Below are 17,616 nucleotides of genomic sequence, written 5' to 3'. Positions count from 1 at the left end.
CTATAAATTGATGGACATACAAATTTGATGATTCTGAAACAGTCCTTGGACCAAGCTACAGTTGCAGAACCGGCTCTTTTATTGCAGTTGTGTTTAGAATCTTTACTGGCTTCAAAACTAAGAAGATGGGAACACATTTGATCTTGGTGGGTCTGCTGTCTATCTGCAGTCTCTCTTTTGGTCAAGGTAATACATGCAGTATGTATATATTGTAATTGTACCACTTATATGTGGTACAATGTATTTAATATGTGTATTTGTAAATGTAAGTGTGTGTGTGTGTGTGTGTGCTTTTTCCATTTCTTTAGAATGTCAGAAGCTTCTGGAGAATGTGGATTTCTCAGGAAACGACATAACATCTCTCTTCTCTCCTGATGTTGAGCACTGTCAGCATCTTTGCACCCAGCACCCCTCCTGTAACTTCTTTACCTTTTTTCGGGCTGACTGGAACAAAGATGACAGGTAAATAACAAGCATTAGACATGTAATTATAAATCAGTAATAAGTAAGTAATGCTTACTTCCAATAGTGGAGGAAATACTCAGATACTTTACTTAAGTAAAAGTAGCAATACCACTGTGTAGAAATACTCTGTTACAAGTTAGAGTCCTGCTCAGTTCAGTTCACTCACCAGATGGGAAACTTGATTAGCATTGCCTATTTCTCGCCTCAAATGTTTTCAGAAACATATTTTTTATTCTGTTTAGCTGTAAAATAACAACGTTTGTGACCAAGTTGAGCCAAAACCAAGCACCAGCTGACTCAAACTCTTCATTTTACATCCAAACAGTACCCTAACATATGTTTCTGAAGACATTTGAGTAATATGTCAATGAACCTTAATTCATATTTGATCGGCGCTGCCTAGTTTCACCACAGTTCACGAGCAGTCATTGACACTGTGTCAGAGACTTCTCGGCTCTGATCGGTGGTTTTCCTTTTTTGCCATTAGGAGCACTAGGAGGAGGCAGAGGAACATGACTTTAACCATGGATGATCTGATTAATGTAGTACTGTCAGGATATAGTAAGAGTTTAAACAAATCTGTCAAAAAATCATATTTTGAGAAAGTTACCTAGACCTACTGTAGCTTTGATGTTGCAGACGGTAAAGGGTGAGGTTATTTTTTATTTTTTTTTTACAACAGCATGTACTACTGAGTAGTTTGTGAATTTCACCAGGGGATCAATCAAGTCTTATCTTTATCCATAATAATACATTATAAGTTGTTGTAAGTTATTTGTTGATTATATTTTATATTAGTAATCTGAATATGCAAAATAAATAAAGGAATTAAATAAATGCAGTGCAGTAAAAAGTACAATATTGCCTTAAATTGCAGTGGAGTAAAATATAAAGTAGCAATAAATGAAAATACTCATCAAGTCAAGTAGAAGTACCTCAAAATTTAAGTGCAGTACTTGGTTACATTCCACCATCACTGCAGGAACTTTTTCTGCCTCATCAAAGCCGCTCCCAATGGACAACCCGATGTTCAGGCTCCACTACTGGGTGTCACCTCTGGATTTTCTCTCAAACCCTGCAGCCAAGACTTAGGTAGACTCACCACCATTTAAAACCATTATGAAAACCATTTAGGAAATGAATGATGCATGGTCACACTCTCATTTGCTCTCTCTGTGTGTCTGCCAGAGCCTTGCCTGTCCAATGTGTACCAGAACGTGGATTTCACAGGTGCCAACTACCGAGCCTTGTTCACAGCAGACTATGAGGAGTGTCAGAGGGCCTGCACACAGGACCCTGCCTGTCAGTTCTTTACTTTACTAGACGAGGCCTTCACAGCATTTGGTAACAGGTAAAACTGGATCACATAATGTAACATTGCTGTTGAAATTAAATGATGTGTTTATCCTCTCCCACTGTTATTCACATTTTCTGATGCACTAGGACATGTCAACAGTGATGGTACCTGGAGGTTTCAGGTCTGAGGTTTAATTCAACCAGTGAGAAGAAAGATATTGCTCTGGCAACAGCAGGGTGGTGACATGGCATATGCTCAACAATTCTTTAACTCATTTTATTTCTTGTTCTGTTTTAGGTATAGGTTTAAGTGCCACCTTAAATTCAGCTGGCCAGTACCAAGGATACCTGTTGTAGAAAAAAAGACTGGTGTAACATCTGGATTCTCCCAAATAACAGAAATAACTCAAAAGTCAGGTGCACAAACAGTCATAGCAAACACCTCCTGCAGGTTTTTGTGCGTGCTTTTTCTTATTCTATTAGCTGTTTTCTACAGTGTGTCAGGGCAAGCTTTTTCCAAACACTGACATCCCAGGAAACGACATCGAGAATATTCCTGCTGCCTCTGCTGAACACTGTCAGGCACTGTGCTCTGCTCATTCAGTCTGCACCTACTTCACTTTTAACAGGTAGTCAAATATTTGGAAACCTTTTTTCTCTTTCATGTGCTCAATACAAGGGTATGATAAGTAATTAGAAAGTGCTGAGTTATATTAGCATATTCATTGTTCCAGCAGCACGTGACAGTATTTTAACTGTCCTGATGCCGTTAAATATTGGGTTCTCCTTTTTAGTCACATCTGTTCTCTGCTTCATGTTATTCAGATAGGTTTCATTTACTTTCTTTCTTTGCAGTAATAACTTTAATTGTTACCTGAAGAAAAACAATGAGGAAATGGGGACTCAAGAAAGCGGCGAGAGAACATCTGGGTTACCAGCACGTTTCTGTCAGCTGGATAACGGTATGTATCACTAATATCACAACTGTCAGAAAAGACACTCTTTCAGTAGACCACCATAGACCATCTGAACTGCTTTGGCTGTGTAGATCGACTAACTCAATGACGTAATGTATCTCAATGACATGCTAGCATCATGGCTCTATTAATGGCAATGGATCAGTCAGTTACTCTAGTTTTTACTTATTGAGTGAAATATCTCAACATCTACTGGTTGGATTGACACTGCATTTTCAACAGACATTCATGGTTCCCAGATGATGCATCCTAACACATTTGGTGATCCCATGACTTTTGAGTTGAGGGAAATGTCTCAACATTTATGAATGGATTGCCATGGAATTTACTCTGCTTTACTTTTCATTGCTGACTTAGCATGCCTGTTTACTCTTGTTATTATGAAGATATTTATGCTAAACAGTTACAATTACGTTGTGCTCCAAGTCTAACAACATTAGACTTAGACTGTACTTTTTCTTGTCATTTCTTGTCTGTACTTTCACTGAATGGCAACATTGTTCAATCATTTTAGAAACAATGATAAACCAAACCTCGGCCATTTTCCTCTAACATTGCTTTGTTTGTATGAAAAAGTAACAAACTTTAATTTTAGATTTGTTTATCTGATCTCATATTACAAACTCTGGAATCATTCATCACCTATTTGTTTGTTGTTAGTGAAGTATTTCTGTACAGTAGTTTAGCCATCAGCAGCAGTGTAACCCTGTTTCTCTCTGCTAACAGCCTGGGTTCAGGTGGTTCATGAAAACGTAGACTTCTCAGGTTCTGTCATTCGCTTTGAGCTGATGGATGATGCAGACACATGTCAGAGGACCTGTACTCAGGATGCTTACTGCCAGTTCTACACCTATACCAATGACAACTTTGGTGATCCCATCAGTACAGTATTCTTTATGCATGTATGGAAACCTGCTTAAACACAAATATTGTTCACGTTTTAAATGAAATTGTACCAGCAATTTAGGCAATACCTGGAAATCAAGTAACTTGACCATCAATAAGACAATATTGTCTTTATAATTTGATGATAGCTGTATTTATGATCCATGATTAAAGATGCTGTTTTTGATTTTGTGTTCTAGGCGTCGCTGCTATCTCAAGCGTACCATCACCATGCCTGCTCCTCCTAAAGTTGCCAAAGTGGCCAATGTGGTATCAGGCTTCCAGCTGAGGAACTGTTAACAGTAAATCTATTGTGTAGAATGCCACACACACACACACACACACACACACACACACACACACACACACACACACACACACACTCATGCAGACAGCCAGCCCTGATGCTGATTAGATCATTGGATTGCTGTTAAAGCTGCAAATGACTCTTTCTGTATGTAAACAAGAGCAATAAAAAATAAGGAACATCAGTTTGCATTCAGCCTGCTTTAGCCAAAACCAAAGACTGTGTGTGTGTGTGTGTGTGTGTGTGTGTGTGTGCGTGCGTGTGCGTGTGTGTGCGTGTGTGTGCGTGTGTGTGTGTGTGTGTGTGTGTTTTTTATTACTTGAGAACATATTTAGCTGTGGGCCTTGGTTGTCTATTCCAGTTCATTTTCGGGATCCTGAAGGTCTCCAGCACGCCTCTGTCCATGTACACATGCAGAAACACACATACAGCCAAAACATGGCAAAAACCACCCACACTGAAATTCACTGCAGTGAAGTATATGCAAGTGATATAATGCAGTGAGTGCCAGTGACAGGATTCAACATACCATAAAAACAACAGTATACTGGGAATTAAACAGCAAAATCACATTTACAATTTAAGTAAGGAAAAGGTCAGCAGAGCAAAAGTAAACAGAACACTGTTCCAAGGTGTTGATCGAGAACATCAAATGTTGATTTTAATCTGGACTTTGAAAGAGCCAATAGACTTTACAGGTCATAGGTCATATGGGACTGCCTATAAATTGATGGACATACACATTTGATGATTCTGAAACAGTCCTTGGACCAAGCTACAGTTGTAGAACCGGCTCTTTTATTGCAGTTGTGTTTAGAATCTTTGCTGGCTTCAAAACTAAGAAGATGGGAACACATTTGATCTTGGTGGGTCTGCTGTCTATCTGCAGTCTCTCTTTTGGTCAAGGTAATACATGCAGTATGTATATATTGTAATTTTACCACTTACATATGGTAGAATGTATTGTAGATGTAAATGTGTGTGTGTGTCCGTGTACTTTTTCCATTTCTTTAGATTGTAATCAACAGCTTCTGGAGAATGTGGATTTCTCAGGAAACGACATAACATCTCTCTTCTCTCCTGATGTTGAGCACTGTCAGCAGCTTTGCACCCAGCACGCCTCCTGTAACTTCTTTACCTTTTTTCGGGCTGACTGGAACAAAGATAACAGGTAAATAACAGGCAGTACACATGTAATCAGAAATCAGTAATAAGTAAGTAATGCTTACTTCCAGTAGTGGAAAAATACTCAGATATTTAGTAAAGTAAATGTAGCAATACCACTGTGTAGAAATACTGTTACAAGTTAAAGTCCTGCTTAGTTCAGTTCACTCACTTTATTATCCCAGATGGGAAACTTGATTTGCAGTGAGCAGCAGGAGATAAAAAAAACACCAGTACAATTAAACGAAAAGACAATAATACCGCTCATGATCTGCAATCAAACTGTCAAACTAGGCAATGCTGATCCAATATGAATCAAGATTCTGTTTCTGCATTGCCTATTTCTCGCCTCAAATGTTCAGAAACATATTTTAGTGTACTGTAGTGTAAAATAACAACGTAAAATAACGTTTGTGACCAAGTTGAGCCAAAACCAAGCACCAGCTGACTCAAACTCTTCATTTTACATCCAAACAGTACCCTAACATATGTTTCTGAAGACATTTGAGACGAGAAATAGTCAATGAACCTTGATTCATATTTGATCGGCGCTGCCTAGTTTCACCACAGTTCACGAGCAGTCATTGACACTGTGTCAGAGACTTCTCGGCTCTGATCGGTGGTTTTCCTTTTTTGTCATTAGGAGCACTAGGAGGAGGCAGAGGAACATGACTTTAACCATGGATGATCTGATTAATGTAGTACTGTCAGGATATAGTAAGAGTTTAAACAAATCTGGCAAAAAGTCATATTTTGAGAAAGTTATACTGTAGCTTTGATGTTCGAACCGGTAAAGTACAGCATGTACTACTGGGTAGTTTGTGAATTTCACCAGGGGATCAATAAAGTCTTATCTTTATCCATAATAATACATTATGATTTATGTGTTGATTATATTTTACATTAGTAATCTGAATATGCAAAATAACTAAAGGCATTAAATAAATGCACTGCAGTAAAAATTACAATATTGCCTTAAATTGCAGTGGAGTAAAGTATAAAAAAAAAACTCCTCATCAAAACACTGCTCAGTACAATCTGACCTTGGCAAAGCTAATCTAAAGTTTTTGAGAATTCGTCGAACAACAGCGTGGGCGTGGCAGGGCGTCAGATTTCCATTGTTACACTGACAAACAGGAAGTGCTTTGTAACTAGACTGCATTGTCCAATCCATAGACAGTATATAATGGACCAACAGATTCCGTTGCTCTGGACGGAGACCAGTGAAGGATATTAGCACTTTTCCGGTGAGCGCTGAGCGTTACTGCGCAGCCTCCAACTGAGAGAGATGACGTAAATGTGACGTGTGCAACCTGTCTGAAAGTTGTAAGTCTTCTGGTAGCTGTGCCAAGAGAAATCTCAATCATTCCCAATCTTGCAGAGACGGAGAGCGTAGGTATATGTAAGGAGATAACATGGACACAGGCTAATTATTGCTAACTAAAATGCTAGTTAACATTAGTAATTAAACTTAAACAGCTAATGTAAGTCAAAACTGCCTGCGAGCTTCTCCTGTACTATACGGTAATTCCTCTACTATGCGACAGCAAGTCGCGTGGTTATGACACAATCGTTAGCCTATTTTTATAAAAACGTCTGCTACAGAGCCATAACGTGAAATACAAGGTAATGGAGCCTTTTATACATTGTCATATTTCTTTAGAAATAAACAATGGACAAAAAAAAAGTCTTTAAACGCTTCAGATGTAAAGTTATTCGCTGTCAAAGTGACGTCAAAATGAATGGCAGTCATGGAATGCTAGCGTCGGGTGATCGTTTGGTTGCATCAAAATGGCGCCATAGGAGGTTCGAGCTCTGAAGCGAAGCTTTCCCCCTTGGTCCAATTTGCCCCAAACTTCTCATGCTTGATAAGACTCCCAGCCTGAAGACATCTACATGCCAATATTGAGTTATAGTCATAGCGTCACCTACTGACAACAGGAAGTTACAGTTCTTATACTATGATGTCCTCTTCCTAGTGGGTTTACCAGATCCACCTCAAACGTGTTCAGAAAAGCCTTAAGGCCTTGATGATGCTGTATTTGAACGTTGTGAGCTGTTGTTGAACAGTGTTGCCGCAGCAGCATGTTCCATTCAGAAACAGAAAAGTGGAAGTACATTGTACAATCTGCTTCACATTTCTAATGCATGACGAGAGTCCAGGCCTGAGGACATTTAAATGCCAATATTGACTCGTAGTGCCACTTGCTGGCAACAGGAAGTCAGCCTCACCTGACAAACATCATCAGATTTACATGAAATTTACATTGTATGGTCTATGATATAGAGCAGGGTCTTTTCCCTGTTCCCTTTTCCTATGTGTACTTGATTGGTCGAACTTATAAGTCACGCCCACTGCCAACTCGGAACTTGCAGACAGAGCAACAACGGAACATTTTTTTAAAATTTCACCATCTTATTCATCATTAAATTCACTTCTGACAACGTTTTAGGCGAGAAATTAACTGTTTAGATTTCAAGTATAGGCAGTCTTGCGAAAATTGATGCTGAATTGACAATTTGCTTCAAAGCTTTCGGAGTTGAGAACCTCCATGAAGTGAGGCGACAGCCATCAAGCGCCTGCCCCGGCCGCTAGCTCGTCGCTCGGCCAGTCTTGCTCAGACACCTCGCTGTGAGCTGGAGGTCTCTCAGACCGCTCTCGTAAATAAGAGGCTTTTATTTCGCCGTTGACGGTTCGTTTGTTTAAATATCACAACACATGTCCATCATAAGATTAACGGGAACCTGTGGTTAACTGTCTTTTCGGAGTTAAACTCCACAAGCGTGTCCTGCGGCTCGCCGGCCGTCACACACACACACGTCCACAGTGCAGCAGGCAGAGGCGGGGTCTGTTCCGAGTATAATAAAGTCCTGTCTATAGTTGAGCAAAACATTACGTGAATTACTACGAGAATGGACGGAATGCGGAACTCGGAAAAGTGGACTGATGCGGAATTGCAGGCACTGCTGGCCATGTACGGCCTCCTTTGTTGTTGTTGTTGTATGTGGCGCTAAGGTCTTGTGACGGTGCTATAAAGACCGTTGCCGTGCTTGCGTCACTCTCTTACCCCTCCTACCAGTCCCTATGGCCACTTGGCCAGTGGGAATGCAAACGGAAAAAAAGATTTTGCGGGAGAGTAGTTCTTAGAACTGCTTAGAAGTGTACTTTTCCTCTATAAAGTACAAGTACTATCCGGTCGGAAAGCACCTAATGACCCTGCATCAGTTTGGAGAGGCCTGCGAAAGATCGCGGACTACAAGAGACCATCCCCCCACTCTGCAGAAAATCCCAGACTAGCTGACGACCTGAACGACTTTTACTGCAGGTTTGAAAAGCACCCATTATCACATCCCTCACGCACAAAAGGTTTTCCCTCATCACCCATCCCCCTCCCCCCACCTGCGCTAACGAGCCGACAAAGAGACACTTTCTTTCCCCAAGCAGTCACTCTGTTGAACACTCAGAAATAGCCCCCACGCTCACACTGAACAAAGTCAACCACCACTGTTCTGCTCATCTACCTCATGTCTATTTCAATCCTACAATTACAATATTGTTCTTAATATATTACCATTGCACTGATCTGCCTTGCACTGTACTCTTATTTAAATCCCAAAATCTCAGTCTATTGACCGATATTGCAATATTCCTTCCCTCTCTTTTGTATAGGTTTTGTAAAATTGTAAATTCTATTGTATTGTTATACTGTACACTATTTTTTATATTCTTACCGTCATCTCTGTTTTTCTTCTTAATATGTTAAGTATTGTACTTTGAGAGCAAAGATTACCGGAGTCATTCATTTTATTTGTTTTCTCTGCAACTGTGATGACCAACTTTCCGCTTTTTTTTCAAACCCCTCTCTGCAGGAACTTTTTCTGCCTCATCAAAGCCTCTCCCAATGGACAACCCGATGTTCAGGCTCAACTACAGGGTGTCACCTCTGGATTTTCTCTCAAACCCTGCAGCCAAGACCAAGGTAAACTCACAACCATTTTAAACCATTATGAAAACCATTTAGGAAATGAATGATGCATGGTCACACTCTCATTTGCTCTCTCTGTGTGTCTGCCAGAGCCTTGCCTGCCCAAGGTGTACCAGAACGTGGATTTCTTCGGTGCCGACTACAGAACCTTGTTCACAGCAGACTATGAGGAGTGTCAGAGGGCGTGCACACAGGACCCTGCCTGTCAGTTCTTTACTTTTGTAAATGAGGCCTTCAAAATAGTGGAGATCAGGTAAAACTGGATCACATAATGTAACATTGCTGTTGAATCTAAAAAAATGATAATTTTATCCTCTCCCACTCGTTCACATCTTCAACAATTCTCTAACTAATGTTATGTCTTGTTCTGTTTTAGGAACAAGTGCCACCTTAAATTCAGCTGGCCAGTACCAAGGACACCTGTTGTAGACAGAAGGACTGGTGTAAGATCTGGATTCTCCCAAATACCACGAATAAGTCAACAGTCAGGTACACAAACAGTCATAGCAAACACCTCCTGCAGGTTTTTGTGCGTGCTTTTTCTTATTCTATTACCTGTTTTCTACAGTGTGTCAGGGCAAGCTTTTTCCAAACACTGACATCCCAGGAAACGACATCGAGAATATTCCTGCTGCCTCTGCTGAATACTGTCAGGCACTGTGCTCTGCTCATTCAGTCTGCACCTACTTCACTTTTGCCAGGTAGTCAAATATTTGGATACCTTTTCATGTGCTCAGTAAGACAGAAAGTGCTGAGTTATATTAGCATATTCTTTGTTCCAGCAGCTTACGTGACAGTATTTTAACTGTCTTGATGCCGTTAAATATTTGGTTCTCCTTTTCAGTCACATCTGTTCTCTGCTTCATGTTATTCAGACAGTTTTTGAAAGCTTTCATTTTCTTTCTTTCTTTGCAGTAATGACTTGAAATGTTACATGAAGAACAACAAAGATAGCATTGTGACCAAAGCTAAAGACGGAGTCACATCTGGGTTACCAGCACGTTTCTGTCAGCTGGATAACGGTATGTATCACTAATATCACAACTGTCAGAAAAGACACTCTTTCAGTAGACCACCATAGACCATCTGAACTGCTTTGGCTGTGTAGATCGACTAACTCAATGACGTAATGTATCTCAATGACATGCTAGCATCATGGCTCTATTAATGGCAATGGATCAGTCAGTTACTCTAGTTTTTACTTATTGAGTGAAATATCTCAACATCTACTGGTTGGATTGACACTGCATTTTCAACAGACATTCATGGTTCCCAGATGATGCATCCTAACACATTTGGTGATCCCATGACTTTTGAGTTGAGGGAAATGTCTCAACATTTATGAATGGATTGCCATGGAATTTACTCTGCTTTACTTTTCATTGCTGACTTAGCATGCCTGTTTACTCTTGTTATTATGAAGATATTTATGCTAAACAGTTACAATTACGTTGTGCTCCAAGTCTAACAACATTAGACTTAGACTGTACTTTTTCTTGTCATTTCTTGTCTGTACTTTCACTGAATGGCAACATTGTTCGATCATTTTAGAAACAATGATAAACCAAACCTCGGCCATTTTCCTCTAACATTGCTTTGTTTGTATGAAAAAGTAACAAACTTTAATTTTAGATTTGTTTATCCGATCTCATATTACAAACTCTGGAATCATTCAGCACCTATTTGTTTGTTGTTAGTGAAGTATTTCTGTACAGTAGTTTAGCCATCAGCAGCAGTGTAACCCTGTTTCTCTCTGCTAACAGCCTGGATTCAGGTGGTTTATGAAAACATAGCTTTCCCAACTTCTGTCATTCGCTTTGAGCTGATGGATGATGCAGACACATGTCAGAGGACCTGTACTCAGGATCCTTACTGCCAGTTCTACACCTATACCAATGACAACTTTACTGATCCCAACTCCCGGTACAGTATTCTTTATGCATGTATGCAAACCTGCTTAAACACAAATATTGTTTGTTATATTTTAAATAAAATTGTACCAGCAATTTAGGCAATACCTGGAAGTTATGTGACTTAATCATCAATCAGACAATATTGTCTTTATAATTTGATGATAGCTGTATTAATGGTGCATGATTAAAGATGCTGTTTTTGATTTTGTGTTCTAGGCGTCGCTGCTTTTTCAAGCGTACCATCACCATGCCTGCTCCTCCTAAAGTTGCCAAACTGGCCAATGTGGTATCAGGCTTCCAGCTGAGGAACTGTAACAGTAAATCTATTGCGTAGAACAATCCACACACACACACACACACACACACACACACACACACACACAATGCTGATTAGATCATTGGATTGCTGTTAAAACTGTTAAAGTTGACTCTGTGTGTAAACAAGAGCAATAAAAAATAAGGAACATCAGTTTGCTTTCAGTCTTCTTCAGCCAAAATCAAAGACATTAAGTGTGTGTGTGTGTGTGTGTGTGTGTGTGTGTGTGTGTGTGTGTGTGTGTGTGTTTTATTACTTGAGAACATATTTAGCTGTGGGTGATAAAAGGTCCCATGAAGCAATGCTGCTGTCAGCTCAACCGTTTTCACCCTTCGGTTCATACACACTAGTATAACTCAAAATACAGTCTACTGTGTGGGGTTAGTAATGAACAAAGAGAAGACAAAATGGGAAACTGGCATCAGTCAAGTGACAAGATAGTTAACATGTTAGCACTCTTGAGGGTGGGCAAAGACGGTAACGTTAAAGACAATACAATATTTTTTTAAAACAAGGGTTAGGTGGCACACTGTTCTGACTAAATATCTACGGTGTAAAGGAGTATTTTTATATTGGGGCATTAGTCGTAAATTAATTTCTTCCACCACAACCAGCTGGATGCAGTATAACATAGTGGCTGTTTGGTGACCCTCAGACAAAACCTGATCCCAAGTCACCTTCCTGGCCTTGGTTGTCTATTCCAGTTCATTTTCGGGATCCTGAAGGTCTCCAGCACGCCTCTGTCCATGTACACATGCAGAAACACACATACAGCCAAAACATGGCAAAAACCACCCACACTGAAATTCACTGCAGTGAAGTATATGCAAGTGATATAATGCAGTGAGTGCCAGTGACAGGATTCAATATACCATAAAAACAACAGTATACTGGGAATTAAACAGCAAAATCACATTTACAATTTAAGTAAGGAAAAGGTCAGCAGAGCAAAAGTAAACAGAACACTGTTCCAAGGTGTTGATCGAGAACATCAAATGTTGATTTTAATCTGGACTTTGAAAGAGCAAATAGACTTTACAGGTGTTACGTTCCGAAGTGCTAGGGGTATCAGGACGTAAACATAAACCAGATGTAATTGGTATTTTGAAAGGATATTTATTTAGAACAAGTTAAACAGAACTCACAATGGAAAAATGGGCCAATGGGTGCTGTGGAAATCAACAAAGGGATATAACAAAAGGAAATCCTCAAAAGGAAGACTACCGTATTTTCCGGACTATAAGTCGCACTTTTTTTCATACTTTGGCTGGTCCTGCGACTTATAGTCAGGTGCGACTTATATATCAAAATATATATAATTTAACATGTTTTTAAATGTTATTTCATGCTGAAAACATTACCGTCTACAGCCGCGAGAGGTGCTCTAGGCTTGTGACAACTATATGCTGCTCCTAAAGACAACTGAGAAAGAAAAGAAACCGAAGGCGACTGCAGGTTGTAAAATACACAGCCGAAAACAGTAATCGAGCAGCAGAACGAAAGTTTGGAGTGAGTGAGAAACTTGTGAGGGACTGGCGAAAAGGTTAGTCTTACTGCAATGAAGAAAACAAAGAAAGCTAGTCGCGCACTGAAATCAAGATGGCCAGAGCTGGAGGAAGGAGTCCACAGATGGGTGCTTGAACAACGTGCTGCTGGGAGAGGCTCGTCAACAGTGCAGTTACGTTACGTTAACATACCGGACACCGTATGGCTTGTTCTGTGTGCTATTGTGTAGTTTAATAACTTACCTTTCCAGATTAAATGTCTGTTCTTGGTCTTGGATTTTGTGAAATAAATTTCTAAATAAATGCGACTTATAGTCCAGTGCGACTTATATATGTTTTTTTTCCTCTTCATGACGCATTTTTTGACTGATGCGACTTACACTCTGGAGCGACTTATAGTCCGGAAAATACGGTAGGCTACTACTCCAGCTACAGGAAAAGAAAAGGATAAACCAAAATCCTTTCTAAGGGACAGTTCGGTATTTATGGAATGGACCAGCAGAGGAAAATAGGGGAGGGTCATGTCTTTTTATTCTTTCTTGAGGGGAGGGTCACCCAACATTTTTTAGTCTGGGGGGGGTCACCCAACTTTTGTATTCATGAAAACAGCAAAATTTCAAAGTGGCTTGTTTGGTACATATTTTTCCATATAGCTCTCAGTCTCGGCCCTCCTTCGCTACCAGATGGGTCTGACCGCATACGTGGAGTTTGCTGGGGGGCAGGGGGCGCTGCCCCCCTGGTGGCTCAAACGAGTAATTGCATTGTTTAAAAAATGAGTGGATAATTACGTCTGGCATGACCAAATATTTTATAAATATCTTAAATAACACAAAACAACTAAATGGTGGTAGGTAATACATCAGATTTCATATACTGCTTTAGTAAAAAAAAATATTACCTGGCTGACGATGGGAGCAGCCGGACGCAAAAAACGAAAATTACTGTTGCACTATGTCTGGACATCTTGCCATGCCAAGGTTGCAATAAAGATTTCCTAAATGCCATGTTTATAAATGTGATGTCAGCTTACTAAGTGATTGCGGGTTTTGTGTAGATTTGGACTTGTATACGTTTATTCCACTTTGTTTAAACGGCGAAGTGGAGAGGCCTCGTTCACCTGTTTGGAGCTGGCTGGTGAATGTGTTGCTCGTATCGGCCTTGCTGGATACACCGTGACCCTTTTTGTGGATCTACTGATCGCTGTGGATTACTTTTTTTCTTTCTTTTTGTCATTGGATTATGGCAAAATACGGATCTTTTTTCTTAACGTTTTATGGTGTGACTGCGCTTTGTTTCTGCGCTTGGAGAGGCATCTCAACAAACTGTAGGTCGAACACTGATTGTTCACTGTTACATTTTAGTTGAATTATTCCGCCACCGTCTGTCTATTGCGTTCCAAGACAGTCGACTATTACCCAGTGTGCTTTGCTGAATGGTCTCAATGTTTTATTGTTTTATTTCAGTTGAATACTAGTTTACTAGAGGAGTAACTTAGTATTTGAAGTAATGCAGTAATGCAGGAAGTGTGTATTTAGTTTTCATGCTTATTGTGTTTCCATAACAATGTTAGTGAGTAAATCTACTGAAATGGCCACCACACCATAACAGAGGAGTGTGATGTGTAAGATGAGAAAGCAGAGGTTAAATCGAGGAGCATCTTGCTGCAGCCTGCGGGAAGGCCACATCCAAGTCAGTCATTTTGTTTTTGCCTACGTCACTCCCCATACACTCGAACGGACCAAGACGTTAGCAAAGCTGATATATAGCCTCTTGTTTCACATTAGATGACAGAAACTGATGTAAGCTAAACACAAATGACATTTCATGCAACAACAGTGAACTGTAATTGGGCCCGTGTACTTTTTCGTTCATTTGATTTCCGATTTTGAAACGAAAAGAGTGGTTCGGAAACAACGTAAGACTGCTCCGGTGAAAGCCTTGTTTTCATGAGCTTCTGGGGCTAGCTGCTAACTAGCTCTGAAGCTAACATCTAATGGCAGGCAGGTTGCTAATTAGCCAATGCTAAAATGTATGGAAGTAGGGGAGAGCCGGGACGATTGAAACGTGGGACGAATGAAACATTCCAGTTTTCTCCGAGTGCAATGATGATAGACAGACTTCCTTAGGTCAAAATATAGAGCATGTTAACCTCCTTCTATCAGCCAAATATCTTCCTGTTATTTCCTTTTATCACGGAGTTACAGGCGATAAACGAGTTTTAATGGTCGAAAGTAAACTTCATTAGCGGTTAATTTTTTTTGATTATTAATGAGTGTTTTAGATTTAAAGGTTTGACTACGTGCTTATTCGGTAGACTATTTAGTGTTCTCCACAATCCCAGACTTTCATATTGCATGCTTGTTTACATGGAAAGCAAAACAGGTTATAATGGCGGGACGGCAACAGCTGTTTCAACTATCCCCAACCTGGCTGTAACTCCATGTATTTTAAGTAAATGCACAAATATCTGTGTTTATACAATAATTTATAGAGGTGAGACATGGAAAAGCAGTTTTAGAAAGATGAAAATATATTTGGACCCCACCAGGTAGGGGGTCGAGTTTTCCCATGTTATCCTATGGAGACTGATGGGCTGTGGGTCGTTAAGGGCACTTATTTGGATGTGCAGTGACCTAACCCACATAAAAACCTAGTGAAACGACATTTTCCACAATAGAAACATGATATAAATCGGAAAACGTACTGTTCTAGCTATAAAAATGGCAGAATCATCCACAGTGCATGATATTTCAAAAACCGCTTCATACACGCTTCAAGGTGACGGCAATGAGTTGTTAACAGATATTCACGAAGACGTATAGCCCAGCAACAATCTATCTAAAATAACACCTTTTGGGAGTACCATTCATGATATGTAGTAAAATATTTAAGTTGTGGGAAGTTTATATGGCTTATACTGTATGTTTCATCCGTCCCCCTATGTTGTTTCAATCGTCCCGACCAGGAGGGATGAATGAAACATTACGCACGCCCCACTTTTGCTGTAATAATTCCTGAACGGTTTTGTTCAAAGCTGAAAATGCAACTGTATTTGACAGATGACAGGTGTAGGTTGCTAGTGACAAAATATTAGCTTTCAGTGCGATACGATCACTTTGTAAATTACGTTTAATTAAAAAGTGTTTCAACTGTCCCGGCTCGCCCCTACTAGTTTCCCCTGCTTTCTATCAATATTCCTCGGTATTTGTCTTTTGGTGCAGTTTGCTAACATGCTCGTAGACATGTAAATGAACTGTTTGCGTGCTAGCTAAGTCAACGGTCAACACCTTTTATATTGTAACGTGAAAGCTCAGGCTGCGTTAGCTTCAGCTAAACCACAGCAGCAACTTGCAATGCCCCGTTAAAATGCAACTTCAACCCTCGGATATAACGGTAATCACGTAGCAGTTTTACTGTATCTAGACATCTGTATGTGTATTCGACCTTTTGAAATACTTAGGTTAGATTAGGTGTGTTACTCTGCAGGTAATATCCGAGGAGCATCTCGCATGATTGTGAATTCTACTGAACCAGACTGAGAGACAATTTGTAGGTGTTTTGGATTAATTAGCTGATTAGAGTGTGACACTTTGAGCCTAAAATATTGAACCTTTTCACAATATTCTAATTTTCTGAGGGTTTTCATAAACTGTAAGCCATTGTCATCAAATTATAACAAATACAGGCTTGACATATCTCGCTTTGCATGTAATAAGTCTATATAATTAGTTTTACCTTTTAAGTTGAATTACTGAAATAAATGAACTTTTGCACAATATTCTAATTTTTCGAGTTTCACCTGTATGCTTCTGGTTCACCTGTTGTTAATTGTTAAAGCAAAATTGCCCCTTTGTACATTTGGTTGTAATGACTGAATTCTTGCTGTTAATATGAAAGTCCATAACGAAACAACACACCATTCTACTTTTGAGGGCTAAATTAAATGAAATATGGCTCGTTTTCCCGTTTGAACACATTGTCATCAATATTAACAAGGTTTAAAATGACCCATTTTTAAAATTTGGATATCATTTCAAAATCGGAAGTCAGTAGTAACTACATGAAAACTTCATTGTTGCATGAAATGTCGTTTGTGTTTAGCCTACATCATCAGTTTTAGCTAATGTGAATCAAGAGGCTATATCAGCTTCACTACCAGCTTGATGTCAAGCCCCACCTTCCCCCAGGCTGCAGCCAGATATACTTGGTTAAATCACATATGTCATGGCTGTAAAAAAAACAATGGGCTTCTGTATGTTTGCTAATTGCAAACCAGTACAGAAGGCATCAATAAAATGTTGTGGATGGTCATGCCTCTTTCCCGAACTACAGTGGTGTGAAAAAGTGTTTGCCCCCTTCCTCATTTCCTGTTCCTTTGCATGTTTGTCACACTTAAGTGTTTCGGAACATCAAACCAATTTAAACAATAGTCAAGGACAATACAAGTAAACACAAAATGCAATTTGTAAATGAAGGTGTTAATTATTAAAGGTGAAAAAAAATCCAAACCATCATGGCCCTGTGTGAAAAAGTGATTGCCCCCTAAACCTAATAACTGGTTGGGCCACCCTTAGCAGCAACAACTGCAACCAAGCGTTTGCGATAACGTGCAATGAGGCTTTTACAGCGTCCTGGAGGAATTTTGGCCCACTCATCTTTGCAGAATTGTCCTAATTCAGTTACATTAGAGGGTTTTCGAGCATGAACGGCCTTTTTAAGGTCATACCACAACATCTCAATAGGATTCAGGTCAGGACTTTGGCTAGGCCACTCCAAAGTCTTCATTTAGTTTTTCTTCAGCC

The 17,616-nt window shown here is 39.8% G+C and overlaps 2 protein-coding genes across 2 annotated transcripts; both read left to right on the top strand.

The window, feature by feature from the left end:
* Positions 1–125: 125 nt before the first annotated feature.
* On the top strand, positions 126–3,923 carry LOC144529316 (coagulation factor XI-like). The gene is made up of 9 exons (XM_078268329.1): positions 126–186; positions 309–462; positions 1,448–1,557; positions 1,654–1,816; positions 2,060–2,178; positions 2,258–2,390; positions 2,617–2,723; positions 3,465–3,636; positions 3,824–3,923. The coding sequence occupies exons 1-9, from the start codon at positions 126–128 to the stop codon at positions 3,921–3,923; spliced, it is 1,119 nt and encodes a 372-aa protein (XP_078124455.1).
* A 725-nt stretch (positions 3,924–4,648) lies between these two features.
* LOC144528604 (plasma kallikrein-like) lies at positions 4,649–11,462 on the top strand. The gene is made up of 9 exons (XM_078267290.1): positions 4,649–4,836; positions 4,945–5,101; positions 8,965–9,074; positions 9,171–9,333; positions 9,457–9,569; positions 9,649–9,781; positions 9,996–10,102; positions 10,844–11,003; positions 11,210–11,462. Exons 1-9 carry the CDS (start codon positions 4,776–4,778, stop codon positions 11,325–11,327), a joined length of 1,122 nt encoding a protein of 373 aa, XP_078123416.1. The 5' UTR covers positions 4,649–4,775; the 3' UTR covers positions 11,328–11,462.
* The last annotated feature ends 6,154 nt before the right edge of the window (positions 11,463–17,616 follow it).

The sequence above is a fragment of the Sander vitreus genome, chromosome 14 (assembly GCF_031162955.1).
Source record: "Sander vitreus isolate 19-12246 chromosome 14, sanVit1, whole genome shotgun sequence".
NCBI lineage: Eukaryota > Metazoa > Chordata > Actinopteri > Perciformes > Percidae > Sander > Sander vitreus.
The sequence above is the reverse complement of the archived record's forward strand: the minus strand, read 5'-3'. Positions and strand labels throughout refer to the sequence as shown.

What these genes read in the sequence shown, in the direction of transcription:
- LOC144529316 (XM_078268329.1), top strand. Translation starts at nt 126, where the DNA reads ATGGGAACACATTTGATCTTGGTGGGTCTGCTGTCTATCTGCAGTCTC. An exon ending in CAGTCTCTCTTTTGGTCAAG is followed by an intron (nt 187 to 308) that starts GTAATACATGCA and finishes CCATTTCTTTAG; the next exon opens with AATGTCAGAAGCTTCTGGAG. An exon ending in AGAAATAACTCAAAAGTCAG is followed by an intron (nt 2,179 to 2,257) that starts GTGCACAAACAG and finishes TGTTTTCTACAG; the next exon opens with TGTGTCAGGGCAAGCTTTTT.
- LOC144528604 (XM_078267290.1), top strand. Translation starts at nt 4,776, where the DNA reads ATGGGAACACATTTGATCTTGGTGGGTCTGCTGTCTATCTGCAGTCTC. An exon ending in TTCAAAATAGTGGAGATCAG is followed by an intron (nt 9,334 to 9,456) that starts GTAAAACTGGAT and finishes GTTCTGTTTTAG; the next exon opens with GAACAAGTGCCACCTTAAAT. An exon ending in TTTCTGTCAGCTGGATAACG is followed by an intron (nt 10,103 to 10,843) that starts GTATGTATCACT and finishes CTCTGCTAACAG; the next exon opens with CCTGGATTCAGGTGGTTTAT.